At 33.4% G+C, this 20,362-nt stretch overlaps 1 protein-coding gene and 1 long non-coding RNA gene across 11 annotated transcripts; both read right to left on the bottom strand.

Moving 5' to 3' along the window:
* Nucleotides 1-688: 688 nt before the first annotated feature.
* LOC145556070 (uncharacterized) lies at nucleotides 689-4,603 on the bottom strand. Of its 10 annotated transcripts, none has more exons than XR_014091713.1 (6): nucleotides 4,423-4,603; nucleotides 4,084-4,322; nucleotides 3,376-3,418; nucleotides 3,151-3,291; nucleotides 2,744-2,813; nucleotides 689-2,385 (listed from the first exon to the last, which is right to left on the bottom strand). It is a non-coding gene; the product is annotated as an uncharacterized LOC145556070 (long non-coding RNA). The 10 variants fall into 10 exon arrangements; XR_014091718.1 differs by having other exon boundaries at nucleotides 689-1,463; XR_014091715.1 differs by having other exon boundaries at nucleotides 689-937; nucleotides 1,224-2,813; nucleotides 3,156-3,291.
* A 3,860-nt stretch (nucleotides 4,604-8,463) lies between these two features.
* Nucleotides 8,464-17,037, bottom strand: LOC145641839 (protein LIKE EARLY STARVATION, chloroplastic-like). Its single transcript, XM_081692822.1, has 4 exons — nucleotides 16,381-17,037; nucleotides 11,594-12,246; nucleotides 10,770-10,960; nucleotides 8,464-9,008 (listed from the first exon to the last, which is right to left on the bottom strand). Exons 1-4 carry the CDS (start codon nucleotides 16,874-16,876, stop codon nucleotides 8,636-8,638), a joined length of 1,713 nt encoding a protein of 570 aa, XP_081548948.1. The 5' UTR covers nucleotides 16,877-17,037; the 3' UTR covers nucleotides 8,464-8,635.
* Between the last annotated feature and the right edge of the window lie 3,325 nt (nucleotides 17,038-20,362).

Below are 20,362 nucleotides of genomic sequence, written 5' to 3'. Positions count from 1 at the left end.
TACTCTATTCCTTTCGACTTTATTCTCCGTAGTTTAGATTTAATTCACAAAAATATTGGTTACTTAGATAATCTAGATTATAATAATTAATTAGGAGTAAAAAGACCTGTTTCCCTGTGGAGTTCGACCCTACTTCCCTATCTACTTTAGTTAGAGGACTTAGGTAATTATTTTTGATTAGGGGATACGACTTTACCTTGTTAAGGATGGAGCAGGGGAGAAGTGTGGCTGGTGTTGCGGGGTAGGTGGAGTGTAGGATATGAGGGAGTGGGGTGCAGGTTAGAAGGTGGCACTAGTGGAAAAAAGGTCTTTCGTAACGGGCAAAAACCACCTATCCGTAACGGGCAACAAGCGTTACGTATGCGGCCGTTACGGATGGGAAAGGTTATTTGTAACGGGCACTGCCCGTTACAAATAATTTGTAACGGTCATTTCATCTGCCCATTACGAATAACTACTTATTTGTAACGGACACTCTTCTTGCCCGTTACAAATAGATGGGTATTTGTAACGAACATTCATTGTGCCCGTTACAAATAATGTGTAGAAAAGTAAAAAAATTAGGGGTATTTGTAACGGGCACAATATATGTACCAGTTACAAATACCCCAATTTCTTATCCCTTCACTCATATCAAGTACAATATTTCCCACCAAATCCAAATAATTATTTTCAGGGCACAAATATATATTATCAAACATGTCATATACACCAAATTTATTTTACATCTCAAAAACTACTTAAAAACTCATAATATTGTAAAAGGTTAATGATAAAAAAAAAAATATTATTATAGATTAAACACCAGCAGTAAGCCAGTAACCATAGCATCCTAGAGCAACAATAACAACAAATCAGCAGCAACATAAGCGGCAGCAACAACAATAACAGTAGCAGTTGCAGCATAAAAAAGTCCCTAATCTTTTTTCCTTCTCACCTAATTAATGAAACAAAAAATCAAAATCACAAATACAGACAACATCAAATTATTAACACAAAAAAGAACTCAAAGTAACATTGAGAGACAAAGAGTATGGGAAATCTAAAGAGCTTAAACAAAGGTGGGGAAGGGGAAACAAAAACAAAAACTGAAGAGCTTAAACAAGAAAGGGAGGGGGAGGGGAAAACTATGAGAAAGAAACTAAAACAAAAAAAAAAAAACAAAAGAAAAAAAAAAAAAGCAGTTGATAGGGGAAATCATAGAAAAATATATAGGCTCATACTATAGAGACTGATGATTTCATTGGGAAGAAAAAACATCAATAGTACAAGCAGACACCAACACATTATTTTCACCATCCATCCACCATGATGCAAGCTATCACGAGGATCCTTTTGGTTCTTCACACCAATCATCAGAACAACTTAAATGGTGAAAAATAGAAAATTTCCCAGACTAACTCGCAGCACTGCATTTGTTTGAAACCATTCCTTGTCAGGTGTTTGGTGAAAATAATCGATCCCTGCATAAACAATGGAGACGTAACTTTCCAAGTTTATGTATAAATACAATGTCTTTAGGAACCACAAGACTGATGCAGCAAAAATGAGAGCATAACACGGCTACATTAAGATAATTAAACTCCGATGCAGCTATAAATACAAAGTTAAGATAAACAATTAATTTGTTCCACTAAGGAGTAACATCAATCAATCTGCATGTACGAAAGTGAAATTATATGCATGAAGACATACATCTATGAAATAGACTACCAATCCAATTCAGCCAATTCACAAGTAATATTTTGGAAGAAGAACAAAGTAGTAGTGGTGTCTTGAGTATCTAATCTAACCTTATCTAATCCAATCCAGCCAATTCACAAGTAATAATAAAACAATTTTTTAAGTGGGCCAGAGAAGATATTTTGATATCCTCTAAAAACACACTTGCATAGCTAACTAGACTTTGATTAGTTACACACTTACTCAGTTACACCCATTTTCCCTAGCTAAACCCACCAAATTTAGTAAAATTTTAATTCACTTCATAATGTTGGGACAATCAACAAAAGCTCACTTTAGCTTTTCAAAAAGAATCTCGACATGGCAATTGAACATCTTTCCAATTCACAGTTGACTCATGCTGATAATAAATCCTAGACTTATATATCCAGTATCTACTTTTTAGCATTCAATGTCAGATTGTTTCAGTAATTTCAAACTTGAAACTAATAGCGGTACTTGGGAATAATTTTGAATTGCTCTGTTGAAGCCACTGTGATAGGTATGTACAACTTCATCAACAACATCCTCGATAACCTCACTCTGCTCCTTCAGAGCTTGTAATTAATCTTTTGCAGTCAACAAGCGAACCACAGGAGGCAATGAATCAAATCGCGCTGTAGCCCAGCTTTCATCTATTCGTGCTAGGTCCTCTCTCAAATGCTGCAAAACCATTGAACCAAAACGTATATACACGTAACAAATTTGGCATATTAACTCATAGTAACATTAAATCATGTCTTCCACAAATCCATGAACATCAGTACTACGTTCCAAATTTACAACCCTACTAGCTCAAGAAAAATTAATTCTATGTTACAAACAGGTCGGTAAGAACTAGTAGCTTATATAGTTATATGGTAACATTTTACTAGTAAGTAATACAAAGTGTCCAAAGCATTCCCAATACAAAATACTCCATAGTAGCTTTCATCACATAAAACATGAACAATAAAAATGAAAACCTACATTCAAAACCAGGAAAAAAAAAATCCAGCTCAATAAAATGTTGAATACTTACAGCTTTATCAGATGGGACAGGGAGCCCATCAAAAAGTCCCATCTTGAGCTCGGAATTTCCTCAATTGCAACTACAAAAACGTCGAAACACCGTGAATTCAGGTACAAAATCATAATCACAGCTCCAAACAGCAATCTAACCAAAAAACAAACACAAATACAAAATGCGCATAGTTAGAAGTATTGACATTGTGGGTTGATGTTTACATGTCATACTATGATTACATTTCCAAGGTGAGTGATTTTGTTATATAGCTCCAGATTTTCTAATGTACTTTTTTAATGAACTCTTTCAAGGTTTAACTTTTGACTACCATTAAACGAGAAGAAGTTTATTCAACTTCATCAGAACAGCAGAGCAGAATCAGGCAAGATTTTTTAGACTAAGCAAAAGAGTTATCAGTAGACCTTACTGTTTGTCAGGAACATCTGAAGGCCCCATAACGCATCCAGGGATCCCTTGTATCTACCATTCTTAAAATCAGTGTATAGTAGAGGAGTAAACATGAAGATCCATGCCACAACGAAGTTGCTGAGCCCTTCAGACACCTAAATTGAAATCAGAATTTTCAATCAGAGTAGGCAATAAAGATATTGAATGCATTGGTCTTGAACTTCAGTCACACTACTTACTGGGTGAAGAACTGGGGCTTCTATAGCATGAATACCAACTACTCTGTCAGAAACATACACAATACAAATGATTAGTACTAGAACTCTGGTACCTCACAAGGTTAACAAAAGACAAAGCAGAGTATAATTACCTGTCTATGCAAGAGGATAAAGGTGGGCATATATTAAAAAAATGCAGAAACATTATATCATAATTTATGCTTTAATCATAGGGACATAAATTTTATGCTTCTATCGTAGACATCAGAACAAAGCTTTATGCTATCTAGTATATCATAAATTCAAAATGCACAGGTGTAAACAACCATATGAAATCAGTAATTGTGTACAGATGGAATGTTAGTGAGAGCTCTATTTTGTTGATGTATACAGTCACAGCCCTTATGAAAGCAATTGGCCTATGAAACTCATCCTTCGTAAGTAATAATGTGTAAGATGATAATTACATCTTCATTTTAATAATGACTAGCTCTGCCTGGCTACTTGCATCCATGTGCTTCAAATTCACCGTAGTTCACTCTCATATAACTATCCCCTTCCCACGTGTCAATCCCATGAGTATTTTTAGGAGAAATACCACAATTGAAGAAATTACAACAAATTAAATGTTCCATGATGAAATAAATTCGAAATACAAACCCTAGAATTATAAACTAATTACCCACAATTCATAAATTAATCAAGTATAGAGAAAGAAAGAGGACATACGATTGGAAAATCAAGAGGAGAGCGAGGAGTCATCTTCTCTTCATCAGGAGCACAAAACTCAGCGAAGACGACGACTGCTTGCAGAACGACGACGTAGAAGTTGATACGTTTGAAGATGAAGGTGTAGGTAGAAACGAAGCCATGAGAGCAATAGTAGAAGCTGAAAAACTCAGCGACACCATTGTTGTAGTACCGGAGGTACCTATCCAGTCCTCATAATTCATCATATCAAATCAGATCTTCAAGATCCAACAAAATTTATTAAAAAATTGAAAAAAACTTCACAAGCAAAATCTCAATTTCATTTGATAATTAAAAAATAAATTAAATATATCATACCTCAGAGAAGAATAAAAAGAAATTCTTCTCGTTGTTGTTACGAATCAGTAACATAATCAAGTAAAATTGAACAAAACCACCTTGAAATCCTTAGAAAACCGAAGGGAGGAGACTTGAGGGAGGAGACTTGAGTGAGGAGAGAGAAAGCAAGATAGATATAGAACTGAAATGAGAGAGAAAGTGAAAGTCTGGCGGCTAAAGTATTGAAACCCTAAAACTCACAGGCTATGTATTGTATCGGGCAATATTTTGCGGGATACAATTATATGATTATCCGTAACAGGCTTTATTTGCCCGTTACAATTAAATGTACATTCGTAACGGGCATTATTTTACCCGTTACAAATAGTTGTTATTTGTATCGATCAGGTATATTGCCCGTTACGAATAATCTTTTCGTAACGGATTTTGTTATGTCCGTTACAAATGAGGTGTTACAAATAAAGTTTTTTCCACTAATGTGGGCACACTGGCAGCACAAAACAACAACTTAAAGAGAATTGGGACATAAATAAGTTTAGTAGGTGGGCACACTGGGCAGCACACTGGAGTGTAGGAGAAGTTTGGTTAAGAGTACTACACTTGAGCTTTGAACCTTGAACATGAATAAGTTGACACTCAAACCTCAATCCAAACGCAAACCTACACACACAAAGAAAACCGAGGAGAGAATTGGGACATAAAATATAATAACTAAAATAGAAATAAATAATAAAAATAAGAGAAATAAAACAAAAACTAATAAAATCAACCAAAAAAACTAAAACACGCCGAAAATACCAAAATAAAAAAGAAACTTTATTAAAGAGAAAATAAAAGAATAAAAGGGAAAATAAGAGAAACCGAGCCAGAAAATGACTCTAAAACTACTCCTTAAGAGTGACATATATGTCACTCGTCAAATTCCCCCAAACTAAGCTTGTGCTCAAATCTTGAAGTTTCAAGGTTAGTCCACTCTTTAATCAAGGGTGTAAGGGTTTAAAGGTTTGTCAACCCTTATGCTTGTAGCTCATTGCCTCATTTCACTAAGCACTAGATTTCAAATTACTAATGTAATATCTAAGTGTTATGTACTTCATCTTCTCTTATGCCCATATGTTGCTTCTTATTCTTCTGGCTTCGTTTTTCCTCCCATTATTGGGGGATTGTTGGATTGAAGAGAGTAAAAACCACGTTTTTTTTTTGGAAGTTAATTAGTTTGCTCCACAAGAAGGTTGTGCCCTACAATGTTTGCCCACAAGTGGGTTGTGGAGTAGACTTTTTATGTCTACTTTATAAGGAAAAATCAGCCTACTCTACAAGTAGGTTGTGGCAACAACGATTGCCCACAAGTGGGTTGTGGAGTAGACTTTCCATGTCTACATACATTCAACTTTTGGCATTCTTCCTTCATCTCTTGGATTCTCTTGTAACCCCTCATTGAATTGGATGTTTATTGTGATTAAATCATCATTTGTTGTCTAGATTCATCCTCTTGCTCTTCATCTTTCATTATATATTTTCATGGTTGAAAATAATGGAAAAAACAAAATTATCAAACACTTTAAGCTAAACACATTCCTCCTTTTGGGCGTAAGTTTATATGACTCTAACCTCTCATCCAAAAGTGCCTTTGTATGAGAGTGGTGTATTAACCTTAGAGAACATGCCAGCGAATACAATTGAGCGCCACGGTTGCGTCGGAAGTTCGTTTTCAAGTAAGCGATTTGCATCACGACACACCGTATATGTTTAATTGATTATAAGATAAACTTTTCGATCTTATTGATTATTTCTTCTTGATAGCCTTGAAAATACATCTTATTTTACAACATCCTTTTCATAGTTTACGTGCATGTTATTATACACTTCTTCCGTTTTTTTATACTTACAACACTTTCCTAAAATGAAAATGTCACAATACACACAACACACCATATTCAGAAAATATTTTTGTTAAAAGTTGCACTATTTTCCTTATTTTAATCTCATGACTCACTAAATTATACTCTTTACCATCTCTCACTCTCATTTAAGTGTATTAAATCATATGAACTTGACTTTTCTTAAGTACCGTGAAAAAGCATGTGTTGCAAGTATAAAAAAACGGAGGAAGTAGTTACTAAGACCATATTCTCTTGGACTTTGTGCAAACCTTATCAAACCAGTTCAGTTCAACATTTAGTTATGTTTAGTTATACAAAATTCAATTCAGTTCAGCAAATTAATTAAAGCTTAGTTCAATCCAGTTTAGTTATTATTTATTTATTTATTTATTTGTTGATACCATTGATTTAGGTGATTGAAAACATAAATAAATGTGTACCATATTTAACATATGTTAATAGTAGAAAGATAAAAGACAACAGTTTAACATCTTCAAATTAATACAACCACGTGCATATCAAAATAGGAAACATAATTAGATAAGAGTTTAACATCGTGGTGAATTAACCGTCTAGTTCAAATTGTCGCTTTCGATCGATTAGCCCTCCAAATTCGGAGTGCTATACGATGTCGACTATCTTTGCGCCATGGTGCATACATAGTTGAATATGCTGCTCCTATATTCGCATCATGTTGAATGTTTGGTATGCCAAGCTAATGCATCAAATTAAAATTATGTAGTGTGCAAGTGGCTTCAATGATTGACATTTGACTCTTTTGTGACGTTTGTGGCATGTTATGTAATATCCTCCACATTTTTTCAACTGTCCAAACAAACATTCCACTTTCATTCTTAACGATGAATGTAGCTTATTAAAATGTTCTTTTAATCCTCTAGGTGGCATTGTTCTAAAATCAGGCGTATGTACTCTTACTCCCCCGATGTACGACGTCATATATCTAAGAGTATTTGGATATGATGAGTCCGCCAAATAATTTTTTTTTTGAAAGAATTGTTATAATTATTAGAAATTATTAATTAATAATATTACTAAATATTAATTCTTAATATTTTGAATTATTAATTATTTTTATTGATAATTATTATTATTAATTACTATTATGAATGATAAACATTAATAATTATTATAATTATTTAAAATAATAATTTATTACCATCAATACAATATTAATTATTATTATTGTTATTATTAATTAATATTTGAAAATAGAGTAGATCAGATTTCTTTTGAACAGAGAAGAGCAAATTTGATCTGAGCAGAGCAGCTCTAAAGAACGGGGCCTAACACACACAAAAACAAAGAGAAAGTGAGGGTTTAGAGTGCATAGTGTATTTAAGGATTATTCATCCTTGATCAAAGCTATGATTGAAGGTGCTATTGTGAGCCTACTTTGCTCATGTTTGGACAACTTGTTCCTGACTTAAGAGTTTCATTTTGGACGGACAGATCACCTTATTGAGTTCTCATTTGGTATGTATAGTTGTTGGACAAATGTGTTGTTTTAAGGTGATTTCTACACCGTCTATTCATTTGTAGAGTGATTTGAGTTCTTTTTTCCTCAATTTATTTATAAAAGAAGGATAGGGAGAACTCCTCAAACGATCTCGTGATTTATATCCTTCATATCGAAGGGGTTCTCCATTTATAATTTGTGTATTGTTTGCTATTATTGCTTCCTATTGTAGTTGGTTATTTTCTGCATTTTGTTGCTTATCTTATTCGATGAATTGGTTGTGACATTTTGGGTTGCATGGATTGAGTTATAGGTTGATTGTCTTGATTGTGTGACCACCTTCTTCACAACAAAACTCTCAATTTAGAAAAAAAAATAGTAAAATCCTAAATAAATGACAACTACCCACTTTCCTTCCCTTATAAGCATTAGTTTTTAAAATCAAACTAAATATTTTAACCTAGATTGAGGGGTATGCAGATTGATGTTAAATTTCGAAACAATATGAAATGGGCTTGGATAACCAGAACAAGGAGGAGGAGATTTTGGTCCACAAACTAGGCTTAGGAGCTTCTATACTAAAACCAATTGGCAATAGTAGAAGTTACTCCTCTACCTTTATAAGTGGAACCACTTCTCTTTTTCTCTAATGTGGAACACTCACAAGTGGGCTATAATGAGTTTTAACACAAAAAAATATGGTCTATGGGCAAAGTGTATTGATACGTCAATCTGCATCTTGCACATATCCAATACAATATTCTATTTGACTATATGATAACAATTTGTACAAAGAAAGTTTTTTTTTTTTTTTTTGACAGTTTAGTAATTTCTGAAGTATAATCTAAAAGAATTATTAACACATAAGTTATCATGTGTCAGATGGCTTCTTAACTTCCCTTAGCTGCACAGAGTTCTCAAAGCAATGCATAAAACCAAAGTGTGGAAACCTCTCATACCAGGTATCTTCCTGCGCATGGGTATCCCAATGCTCTCCACTGCTGCTTTTCCCGTACTTGTGCAGCCATCCAGAGCCGTTATGTTGCTCGCCCCAAGTGCGGTTCCAACGGTCACCATACTTACCTTCCCACCAGGTCTCCCCCTGCTTAATTCCGTGAGCATTTAGATCAAAGTTCTCATCCCATTTATCACCCCATTTTACCCATGCGTCTCCTTCCCAGCGCTCTGCCCATTTGTCAGTGTACTTTATACTTCCACCTTGACCATCATATGTTTCTCCCCACCTGTACAAGTGTAGACACATTTAGCTAGGGTTTGATCACCTAAATATATATTGACTTATTTAAAACCAAATGCATTCTAATAGAAAAAGATTTAGACAGTATATTCTAAGAAAATTAGATACAATAAGTTCAAATAAGTTAACTTAAAGTTCAAACTAATCCATTCAGCGAAATTCAAGAACTTAATATGAAATTTAAATTCAGATAAGTCAACCAAAGGTTGAACCTTAGAAGAATTGGGCGAGAAAATTAAACATGCCACTTTAAAAGTACATCATAATAACTTATCATATCACTAATATACAAAACCAGTCTCGCACCCACGCCATGAAATACCGTTACTTGACATTTCAGTTTTCACCATGTGTCGCACCACGTAGAAGATAAATATGTATTATTGTAACACATATGAACTACGTAGGCGATTTTGAATAGATTTTTAAGATAAAATTGTTGTATAGAGTTTTATTATCAATAGAATTTAATATTTCATACATACAAAATTAATCATAACTTTTAATAAATATCCTAAAACTCAATTCCAGTTCCATTATTAACTTCGTTTTTAAAAGTTCATAAAAATAAGATACATTTATGTTTCAAAAAAATAAATAAAATAAGATTCATTTATAATATATTTAATCACACACTTTTGTACGTAGATGACCAAATCGTGTCACCAACTATGACAAGAGTTACTTCGTTAGTGCTATGGAGGTTACTTAGTCAGTGTTATAGTGCTTACTCAATCAGTGTTGCAGATAAGGGCTACTAAAGGTTTGTTCACTTCAGCTTAGTTTAAGTTCAGTTCAGCTCCAATCAGTTCAGCTCCGCTCCTAATTTCCTCTCTCATAAAATATTCATTTGAGCTCAATTCAGTTTAGTTCAGTTTAGCTCAGTCAGTAAATGTAAACAAACCCTCTGTTACTCAGTTAGTATTACAGGGGTTACTCGGTCAATTTTACAAGGGTTACTTTGTCGACTAAATAGTGTGGTTAGTTACATACAAAATGCGCTGTTATTTAATTAATATTAAAAAAATATTAGAGAATCGGTAAAAATAAGTTTTAATTAGTAAAATTAATTTTAGTTTGGTAAAAAATACTTTCAGTTCAATAAAATTAATTTAAGTTCATTAAAAATAATTTCAAGTCAATAATAACATAGATATCTATTTACAAATAAAACTACAAAGATTATTATTATATAAATATTAGATATATGATATCATATGTCTAAATATCCTACATTAGAACAAATTATTTACATTATAGTAAAAAAGTTATCTTAAAATTTTATCAAACATCCGGGTATTGCCCGGGCACAAAACTAGTTATCTATAAACTTATACTAAAAGCAAATATTGACATGACACTTGTCATGGTGTGGTGAAAATTTTCCCTCCAATTGGCTTTTTTTATTTTCATTTTTATTTTTTTTGTTCTCCTTTTAAGTTTTCTTACCATTTATATAACCAATAATCTTAATTAATAAGAAAACTAATCTAATCTTACCATTAAACAACCATCAATATAATATTTTTGGTACAAAAGTTATTATTGAATTGACAAAAATTGTCATGAAAATTAGTTTTATATACTGTGTGTGGCACCAGACTTAAACTAGTGAAACATTTAAGGTTAAACTCACCCCCAACCCCCCACCCCACAACATCATCTACAAATCTTGCACAGGAAGAAGATATAAACCACTAAAGTGACAGACAAAAACAACCCTAGAAAAGGACATGGTTCCCATTACCTCTCGTGCCAAACATGAGCATGACCAACCTCAACTTGAGTGTTGGGATCGATACTACACCACTTGTGTGCCCACTTATCAGCTTTCCCAGAGGCATCATACTTCTCCGACCATTTCTCTTGCCACTCCTCACCCTTTGCATTCTTTCCCCACTTATCTGCAGTCTTCTCCATGTGTAAAAGACCATCTTCCTGTACACATCAAAATGGGAAAGCACTTTAAATATTTCCAAATAGTAAGAAATGAATATTTTAGAAATAAAGCCATGGAAAACTACTATCACAGTCCAGCAATTGCTGATCAGTTGATCAAAAAAGTTCATTTAACGTAGAGAATAATAACCAAGTTTAAATTGCTCTCCTTCAGAAGACCATTCTATTCTTCTCAGCCTAAAAAATGCAATTGCGCATGAAATCCAGGAAGACTGACGGTTAGACTATAGATTATGAGGCAGCAAGAAAAATACAAGTTTAACATATAATGAACCCATGTTGGGTACTTCATGTTAATATATCAAATTATAAAAGCTAGATTATCAAACTCAAATGTGTATGGAAGTTTCATCTTGTGTAGCTGAATACTACAGTGCCAAAACTCAGCTAAGATGTATGCCACATCTGATGATGGTCAGTACTCAAGCAACCCAAGCATACGCATGATCAAACAATAACCACCACATAGACTGAAAAAAAAAAATTCTATATCAATGGATCAAAACTCTGCAATACCAATATAATTGTATTATAATATTTTATTCAAGTCATATAAAACTATAAAAGTGACAAGTCAGTACTGTAAACTTATTCACATTTAACATCTTGTACCTGCCACATTGTTTCCGTCCAATACTCATGCCAAACATTTCCCATGGCATCACGACCAGACTTCTCTGACCCAAGTTCCTTGTAATCAAATTCGTCGGCTGCCTCCCAGTATTTCTCTTCCCATTCTACAACCCCATCAGCCGTTACACCTCTGTTTAATGTCCATCTGCAAACAACACCATCGGATCTTGTTTCCACTCCTGTCTCATTCCATATCCTAGCTCCATCAGGTTTTATTTGGTAAGATGGTTTTTCTTCTACACTATTTAAAGCATTAGCTGCTTCAGCTGCATGAGCTGAGAACTGAGAATCAATTTCCTCACGCATTACAGGGTTCTCTTGACTGGCATCAGGAGCTTCTATTTTGTGCACCTCCAGCAAAGATTGAAAAGGTGGGAGAGGTGGGATTAGGTTGCTTTCTGAGTAAGTGCTCTCCAATGGTATTGAGAGGTAATCAGCAGATCTCTCTTTCTCAATCACACTATTTGTTGGAGATGGATTTCCAAAGGTTTTTGGGGCTTTCTGTAAGTTACCGACATCATTTTGATTTGAATCATCCACTGATGGAGGTGTCCAAGACCAAAAGTCTGGACCAGGTGGCCCATCTTCAGAAATTCTGGACTGTCGCTTGTAACTGCTTCCTTCGTCTATTCCTGCTAATTCACAATAGCAATTCTAATGCCTGTAAAACATAGGTCTTTCCAACAATCAATCAAATATACATGCACTGAGAGATTAAACTTATCCAAGAAAATAGTTGCTGCTCCGATACAGTTCAGCCATTTGTCCCTTTCTATAAATAATTAATTAGGGTGGTTCAATTATCCTCAAGTCTCAACATGATAAGCGGAGATTGAACAGCAGAAAGATGAGATATTGAAAGACATTTGAGCCAATGGAGTTCAAATTATGATAAAAGACTGAACAGAGTAAAAAACTGATGCAGAAATTAAAGCAATACATTGTAACTGAGATCACATCCCCAAATTGATATACTATATGGTTTCACTTTTTAACTTGTGTAGAATAACTTATGTAAATCCTTTAAAAGAAGCACTGAGGCAATTTTTCTGTGCAGTTTTCAACTTAGCTTATCCTGTAAAGGCTTCGGCCATGTTTGGTAAATGGCTTTTTGGTTAGCTTTTGGCTTTTTTATGTGGTCAAACAACCAAAAAAATGTGTTTGGTAATTGGCTTTTTAGCCAGTGAAAAAGCTGGATTTTAAGCCAAAATGAAAAAGTTGCTTTAAGTAGCTTTTTTGTTGGCTTGTTGGCTTGTTGGCCCACAAATTATTTAATAAACAGCCAACTACCAACAATTAATTTACCAAACACTTTTATAAACAGTCAGCTTTAACAGCCAATTTCAAAAGCCATTATAAACAGCCAAACACACCAGTTGGTCAAACAAGCCAAGTGAACCAGCCAACAGCCGCCAACAACCACTTGCCAAACAAGGCCTTCCTCTCTCTTTTATCAAACAAGGTTCAATAAGTAGCATCTGGGTTGCAGAGAAGTGGTTACAAAAATAATATGGACAAGGTAAAACATGATCCTTACATAATTGCATTAGATGGACTTATACTAGTAAAGTAGTAACAACAACAACAATATGGGTTGCAGAAATGGTTACAAAAATGATATGGACAAGGTAAAACGTGATCCTTGTTATAATAATAATAACTTCAATAATGAGTGATACTAACATCATATGTTGACAAATACTCTATCCATTCCATTAAGTTCTTCCCATCACTTTCTATTACAGGCCATTCTTCCCACTTTTGATTTATATATGTCAAAGATATGTCATCATTTTACCTTTTTTTTTTTTAAAATACACTAACCTAAGGAAGGACAATATGGGTAGTCTAGTATTTTTAGGTTAATAGTCTTAAGTTTTACTATTAATAGAGAGAAGAGGAAAGGAAACAGTAGGCAGATTTTGGGGAGTGAATCCTTGAGAAAGTTGTGACCTCAAGGGCTCAAGTCACTATTTTGAGAGTTGTGACCTAAAGTCACTAGAATAGTGAGCTAAACTCAATGTTTTGTGTAAACCATTAAGCATTTGATTAATTGAAGATTCAATCTTTACTTTTTGAAACCAAATTAAAGATTCAATCTTTACTTCACCAAATTTAGTTATTTGTTTACTGTTTCGTGTTCATTGTTGCTTGACTAATCTAAGTCTATTACAGGTATATTAATTACAATAAGTGAGAATAACTTTGTGTGACAGACATACTTTTTATTGTCATATAATGTCAGAATTACAAAAGACTTAGTAGTTCATTTTACAAGGTGCTTAATTTTATTTAAGGGGGAGGATTATAACTATCTAGCTTATTTCCAGCATTAAAACTTACGAAGAAATTCTAATTTCATAGTATATGTTGACAAGTGGATTTTAACTCACTTTAGGCACTGTTATCTATGATTTTGTATTGAATGGCACTATGGCAGGGGGTTTAATGGGTTTTTAACTCACTTTTGGCACTGTTTATAATTCCAGAACAAATTGATGTTGGTCTGAAGTCTGTAAAAATACAACTGGTAAAGGGGCCAAGATAGAGGTTCCAAACAAGTGGAAAGGACTACCCCAGTTGGAAGCTACTTGGGAGGATGCAGCAGCCATCAACAAGAGATCTCTGTCCGTCCACCTTGAGGACAATGTGTGTCTATTAGAAGAGGGTGATGTGACAAGCCAAGAAGGACCACCTTCATGCCACCAGTCATCCTAACTTACTCCAGGCACAGAAACAAACAAAAGGAGAGGAAAGGAATTGTTACTTTGTTAGTAGAATCAACCTAGGGAGGGCTCGGGGGTGAAGATAAATAGCGAAATTTCAGATTCCTATATGGGTTGTTAAAATTTGGATTAGTTATCACTTTAGCGGTCATGCATTAATTTGGTCAAAGCCATGCTTCCTTAGTTTAGAACAAAAGCTTTAAGTTTTTGATGTCAATGAGAGATAGAATAACAAGTTATAATAGGAATTTCATAAATAGCAAAATTTCAGATTCCTACTGGTATTTGGTAATGCATATTCCAACTAAAGCAGCCACTTAAACTCCATTTAAGATATAATAACTAGCATAACCTGTAACACTTGAAAGTCTGGGTTGTCCAATCAAAAGACTGCAGCCAGAAGAGATCAGATAAGTGTAGATTTGATGGCTATCTCAAGGAAGTTATGGGATATGTTTGTGGCCAGAAATACAACTTTTCTAGAAAGAAAATTCCTTAATAGTGGAAATCATGGTGTAAAAATATTGGTGTTGATAAAATTCGAGATTTCAATGAGTCAACAGAAGCTCAAGAGCATGTGATGCATGTAGCTTTCCTTGATGTCCTGAAGCAGACACAGACGGTACAAGCCCAGGTAAATTGGTCATTTGGTGAACCAATCTTGGAACTCTTGCAACAACATTAAGTACAGGATGAGCCTACTGTAAATAAGTCTTTTTAAAATGTCTACTTAGGATCATTATGAACAAGATAAATTGATTGTAATTGTGAGATGAAGAGTATAAATTTGACTAGATTAAGCTATGATTCAAAAAATCAAACTTGTATCACGACACTTAGTTTCCTAGTTTGTTTATGATTCAAGTTCCTTACTCTAGAAAAATATTAGATTTTGGAGTTCAAGGAATTGACAAGCTTTTGTTACCGGGTTAGGAATTTGACCGAACATACATCCACAACTATATCTAGTTTTGTGTGGAATCAAACTCAATTTCTTAACATTTGAAATTCTCATCATAAATTTGTATCCAGAGCTCAAGAATAAGACTATATGAAGGTTTCACATTGTTCTTAGAGCATCCAGCCATGAGGTTCATTCATGTCATCGGATGAGATTTTAAGTAAAATCTATGTTATAGGATTCCACCCATAGTATAATATCATCTCTGGTGGTGATATATACCATAGAATAGTCAATACTATACACCATCCACCACTATGTGTGGAAAACTGGAAACGGAACCAAAGCAGACATTTATAATTTGTGGCCATCCACACACACTCAATATGACATGTTCAAGGTATATCCAGTGAATGTCATGCTCCAAAAGTCATTGTTTAGGAGTGCAGGAAGGCAAATAAAACAAATGCTGCTAATGTAGCATGACGCGGATGCTGACCAACCAAGAGTTCCCACTTGCTATTGTCAGCAGCTTTCTAACAACTTAAATTAGCATTTCATCTCTGTTATTTTTTTATTTTTATTTTTATTTATTTTTGGTAATTCACCAACATTCATTAATTTTCAAGATCTATACATAGAGACACCTATCTTCGGTAATATAGTATCCGTAAGAAAGAAAAAACATATGGTGGGCAGAGTGAAAATTTATGATAGAGATAGATTTAATTCATTACATACATGATTGGTAGAAATATAGGGATGAAATGAATTCTTATACTACCTCGTTTCAAATTATTTACAATGATTAGACATTCACAATTTATGTCAAATCCTTGCAAATAATTTGAAACCAAGGTAGTTACATGATTGTCGATGCTCTTAAATTCTACAATCACACAATCAAACAAGTGAAGCAACACTATCCTAGAAGAGCAATCTCATATAGTCATAAGATTATATCATAATCACAATATGATTTAAATATTAACCAACGCATTGCACGGGATTAAAACCAGCTCGATATCATAACATAATCACATATAAATCAAAATTGCAATAGAATTAAAATTACCAAACAACAAGAAAATACCAAAAAAAAAAAAAAAAAAAAAAAAAAAAAAAATCAAAACAATTACCTCCATTGGGAGTTTCCGAGCTCAAAACCCCATTGCTATTGGATCGAACTGTAGCACTCGAACTGGCGGCATCGGCAACGGCAGCAGCCTTCTTATCCTTAAGAAGAGCACGAGCAGCAGAAATGGCGGCAGCAGCACGATCAATAACCTGCATCCTCTGAACCCTATCTCTCTCCTCCTTAGAAACTTCCAGAATCTTCTGGAACTCATTACTCTTCCTTTCCAAAACATCTGGGGTTTCCTCACCATCAACAGGGGGCAAATTCTGGGCAATCGTATTAAACTCAATCTCCTTTTTCTCCCGATTAACAGCTTTCTTCCACATTTTAAGGTAAGAATCGCCATTGTTGGTCCCATCAGAAGCTCGAATTCGGAAACCCTTAACATAGATTGTTGTTGTTTGGGGTTTGAGGAAGGATTTGGAATGAAGAAGTGGGTGATTTGAATGTTTGAGGGGTATTGCAATTGTGGGATGAAGCAAGTGAGAAGACGCCATAGATGGATTAGTGAGAGAAAAAGAAGGAGATATTTTGGGAGACTGGAAGGGAAGAAGAGCTGAAGAGTGAGGAGTAATTTTGGAATTTGTAGTCGTCTTCTTGCTTTTTTTCAGGAAAGGAAAGTAATTGATTGATAATTTTGATATTTGTGATGGATTTTTTTGTTTGCATACATTTCAATTTTCAAGTAACGGTGGAGGAGAGTTTTGCGCCAAAACTAGTAAATCGTGCCCGTGTGGACATGTGTCACGTTTTTTTTTTTTATTTTTTTTTTAATTAGTCTTAAACCCATACGATGCACGGTTGTTTATTGTATTGTAACTACATTAACCTCGTGCGATACACGGTTTTAAAATAAGAATTGAATTATAGACTCTTAACACATATTGAAAAAAAATTATTTCCTCATTTTCCTAACTAATTTTTAATTAAATATGAATATAAAATTCTCGAAATTTAATTAAGAAATTTCAATTAAGTTATATTACTCCCTCCGTTTCATTTTGTTAGTCCCATATACTATTTTGGGCGTTTCAAAATGATGTACCCATATTGAATATTTCCTAACATAATTATAAGGCGAATAATTTTCATAATTCATGAACAATTAATCTAATTGAGTGTTTAAAGAATCAAATAATTTTGATTGGTTAATGTATGTGTTAGTGGATTGCTGACATGACAAATTTTCCAATCAAAATTTATAATAGGTGATTAATTATAGCCAATAACCATAAATAAAACAAGAAAAGACAAAACATTAATTACAAAGTTGCAATCAAATTCCAAATTACTAAGATTCCTCCTTTTCTTATTTTAAGTGATTGATTCCAAAGGGGACTAACAAAGTGAAACAGAGGGAGTATTAACTTTTGTTAACAACTCTTAAATAACTAAGTATAATAATATGTGTAGAAAACCCAAAAATTATAATTTAAAAATTCAAATGGAATATATTTCAAAGATATGTTAAATATGGTAAAAAAAATGACATCATCCTTGCATTTTAGAGGGAAAAAATTAAATAAAAAAGTGACACGTAGGCAATAATAACATCAGTTGTTGTTATTTTAGTGTATATATACATATTTTTATTTTAAAACAATAAATCTTAATAAAATAATATGGGATCTTAACATTATGCATAACTACTTTTGTGCTTGTGAGATTCCCGGGTTGTTTATTGAATTTAATGATAAATTTTTAATCTATATGCCAAATTTTAAAATGCATGATTGATATAAAACTAGTTAGGAATTGATGTGCTTTTGTGACGATTTGTTATCTAGTAGGCATGTAATCAATCAATCAATAACTTAATACTAAAACAAACACCATGAGTGACACATGTCACATCATGGTGTTATTTTTTCCTTCCAAAACTCCCCTTCCCTTTTTAAACTTTTTTTTTTTTGTTAATATTTGATTCTATAATTATATCATTTCAAATCCTTTATACTATCTTTATGACAAATATATGAACCTTTTTATTTGGTGTTCATAACTATTGTATACACATTTACCTAAATAATAATTTCAACTTCTTTCAAAAAAAAAAAAAAAAAAAAAAAAAAAATATTTCAACTCCTTTTTAACTATCTTTTAAATGGAGTATTATTAGATTTTGCCAAAAAAAGTTATAATAGATTGATTTATATAATAGATGTTAAAGAAATTACTTGAAAATATCACTTCTGCGCGTGCTCCATTTGGCGAATCGAAATAGTTTTGCATAACACTTAAGGTAAAAGTGTAATTAATTTTTTGTATTTTGACATAATATTTGTTGTATCTACAAATATAATGTTATTGTTATATACGAATTAGTACTATACTAATATCGTTGTTGTTATGTAGTAACAAATTTTAACGTGAATTTTAATTATGGATTGTTCTTTTTATATGAATGGATTGGTTTTTGTTGTTGTACCAAATTAACAAAAGATGATTTTATGGCCCATCTATTAAGCTATTGATTTGTAAGTTGAATTGGGCCTATCCCAACTTATCTTAAATTTTATACATGTTCAAATTGATAATATACATATTAAAATTAATACATTTGTACTTGATATCTACTATGTGTTTGTAAATTTTTATACATGTTCAAATTGATGGATTTATGTTTGCAATTTATAAATTGTTTTAGCCAGATCTGATCAGTGTGCATTTAGGTTTGGATTAAATTGTGTTTTTTGTATGGTCGATGCTCCAATTTTTCTTCTTTCTCTTCCGCTCTCTATCTCATCCTCTTTCCTTCATAACCTATATTTCTATCCCTCCAATTTTTTCTAACTTTTTTTCTCCCGACCTTTATCCCTTCTTCTAGCCTACCTCTTATCTCTTTCGAACTGCTATCTCTATCTTTCGGCCTGCCCTATCGCTTTGCCCCTCTTTGTCTCTCTTTTCAAAACCTTCGCTTTCATAGTTCCCTTTCTCTCTCTTGATGATTCTCTCTATTTTGGCCCTTGTTTCTCTACCTCCTTTTCCCTTTCTCTCCTTCTCCCCTTCCTCTCCTCCTCTATCTTAAGTAACCCCTGACCGACTAACCTTGGACTGAGTAATTCATTAAGTAACCCCTGAATGAACTGACAAGAGAATAAACGCGTCGTCAATTGTCTATCCCTAGATCAAATACAATTTATACAACCTAAACAAACCTAATACGAGTATAAGGCAAGCATAGGGGTCGAACCACAGAGAACGGTAAACACCACCAAATGTTATCAACAATTAAGCTAGTCCGGAATAGGGGATAAATAAACTAAAGTCTAAAAATGCTAAAACAAGAAATAAAACATTAAGGGAAATGGTTTAGGTATAGCATTCACTTGAACATAAACAAAGGCATAGAAATTGAATTAATTATGAACTAAACATGCTCGAATATCGAAATTAAGAATCCAATCTAGCCGCCTTCCGGGGTCAATTGGCTTCTCCTAACATAGCCTCTATGTTTCCACATTAGAACCATATACTAGGAGGTACTATTAAATAACAATCGATAGTAATGAACCTTAACTAAGTCAACTTCCGTTTCTTGTTAGCAAAGATTCACCTTTAATCAACCAACAATGTGCACTTGCAAGAAGATTAAAGAATATCAAGCATATAAAGACTTTAATCACAAATAAATCAATTCTAAACCCTAGAACATGCTCAAGGTCCAACTACACCACAACCATCCCCTTAATGGGGAAATTACTCACTAATCATGATAATAACAAGATTAATCAACAAATAATCAAGAATCAACATGATCAACAAGCAATACCAACAACTAAAATAATAATCAAAATAAACAAATAAAAATAGAGGAGAGAGAGTAAGAAATTGCTCATTAATTGAAGATGAAGGTCTACAAAGGATTGAACAAGCTCCTTCTTCAAAATCCAAGTTCATTAATGAAGAAAACCTCACTTTCTCTCTCTACCAAAGAAGACTAATCCTAACCTAACCTAAAACTAAAACTAACTAGAGAGAGG

Source organism: Chenopodium album, chromosome 8 (genome assembly GCF_948465745.1).
Source record: "Chenopodium album chromosome 8, dcCheAlbu1.1, whole genome shotgun sequence".
In the NCBI taxonomy this organism is placed as follows: Eukaryota; Viridiplantae; Streptophyta; class Magnoliopsida; order Caryophyllales; family Amaranthaceae; genus Chenopodium; species Chenopodium album.
This window is presented reverse-complemented; position numbering and strand designations above follow the sequence as displayed.

What these genes read in the sequence shown, in the direction of transcription:
- LOC145641839 (XM_081692822.1), bottom strand. Translation starts at nt 16,876, where the DNA reads ATGGCGTCTTCTCACTTGCTTCATCCCACAATTGCAATACCCCTCAAA. An exon ending in GGACGGAAACAATGTGGCAG is followed by an intron (nt 10,961 to 11,593) that starts GTACAAGATGTT and finishes TGATGTGTACAG; the next exon opens with GAAGATGGTCTTTTACACAT. An exon ending in GCTCATGTTTGGCACGAGAG is followed by an intron (nt 9,009 to 10,769) that starts GTAATGGGAACC and finishes ACACTTGTACAG; the next exon opens with GTGGGGAGAAACATATGATG.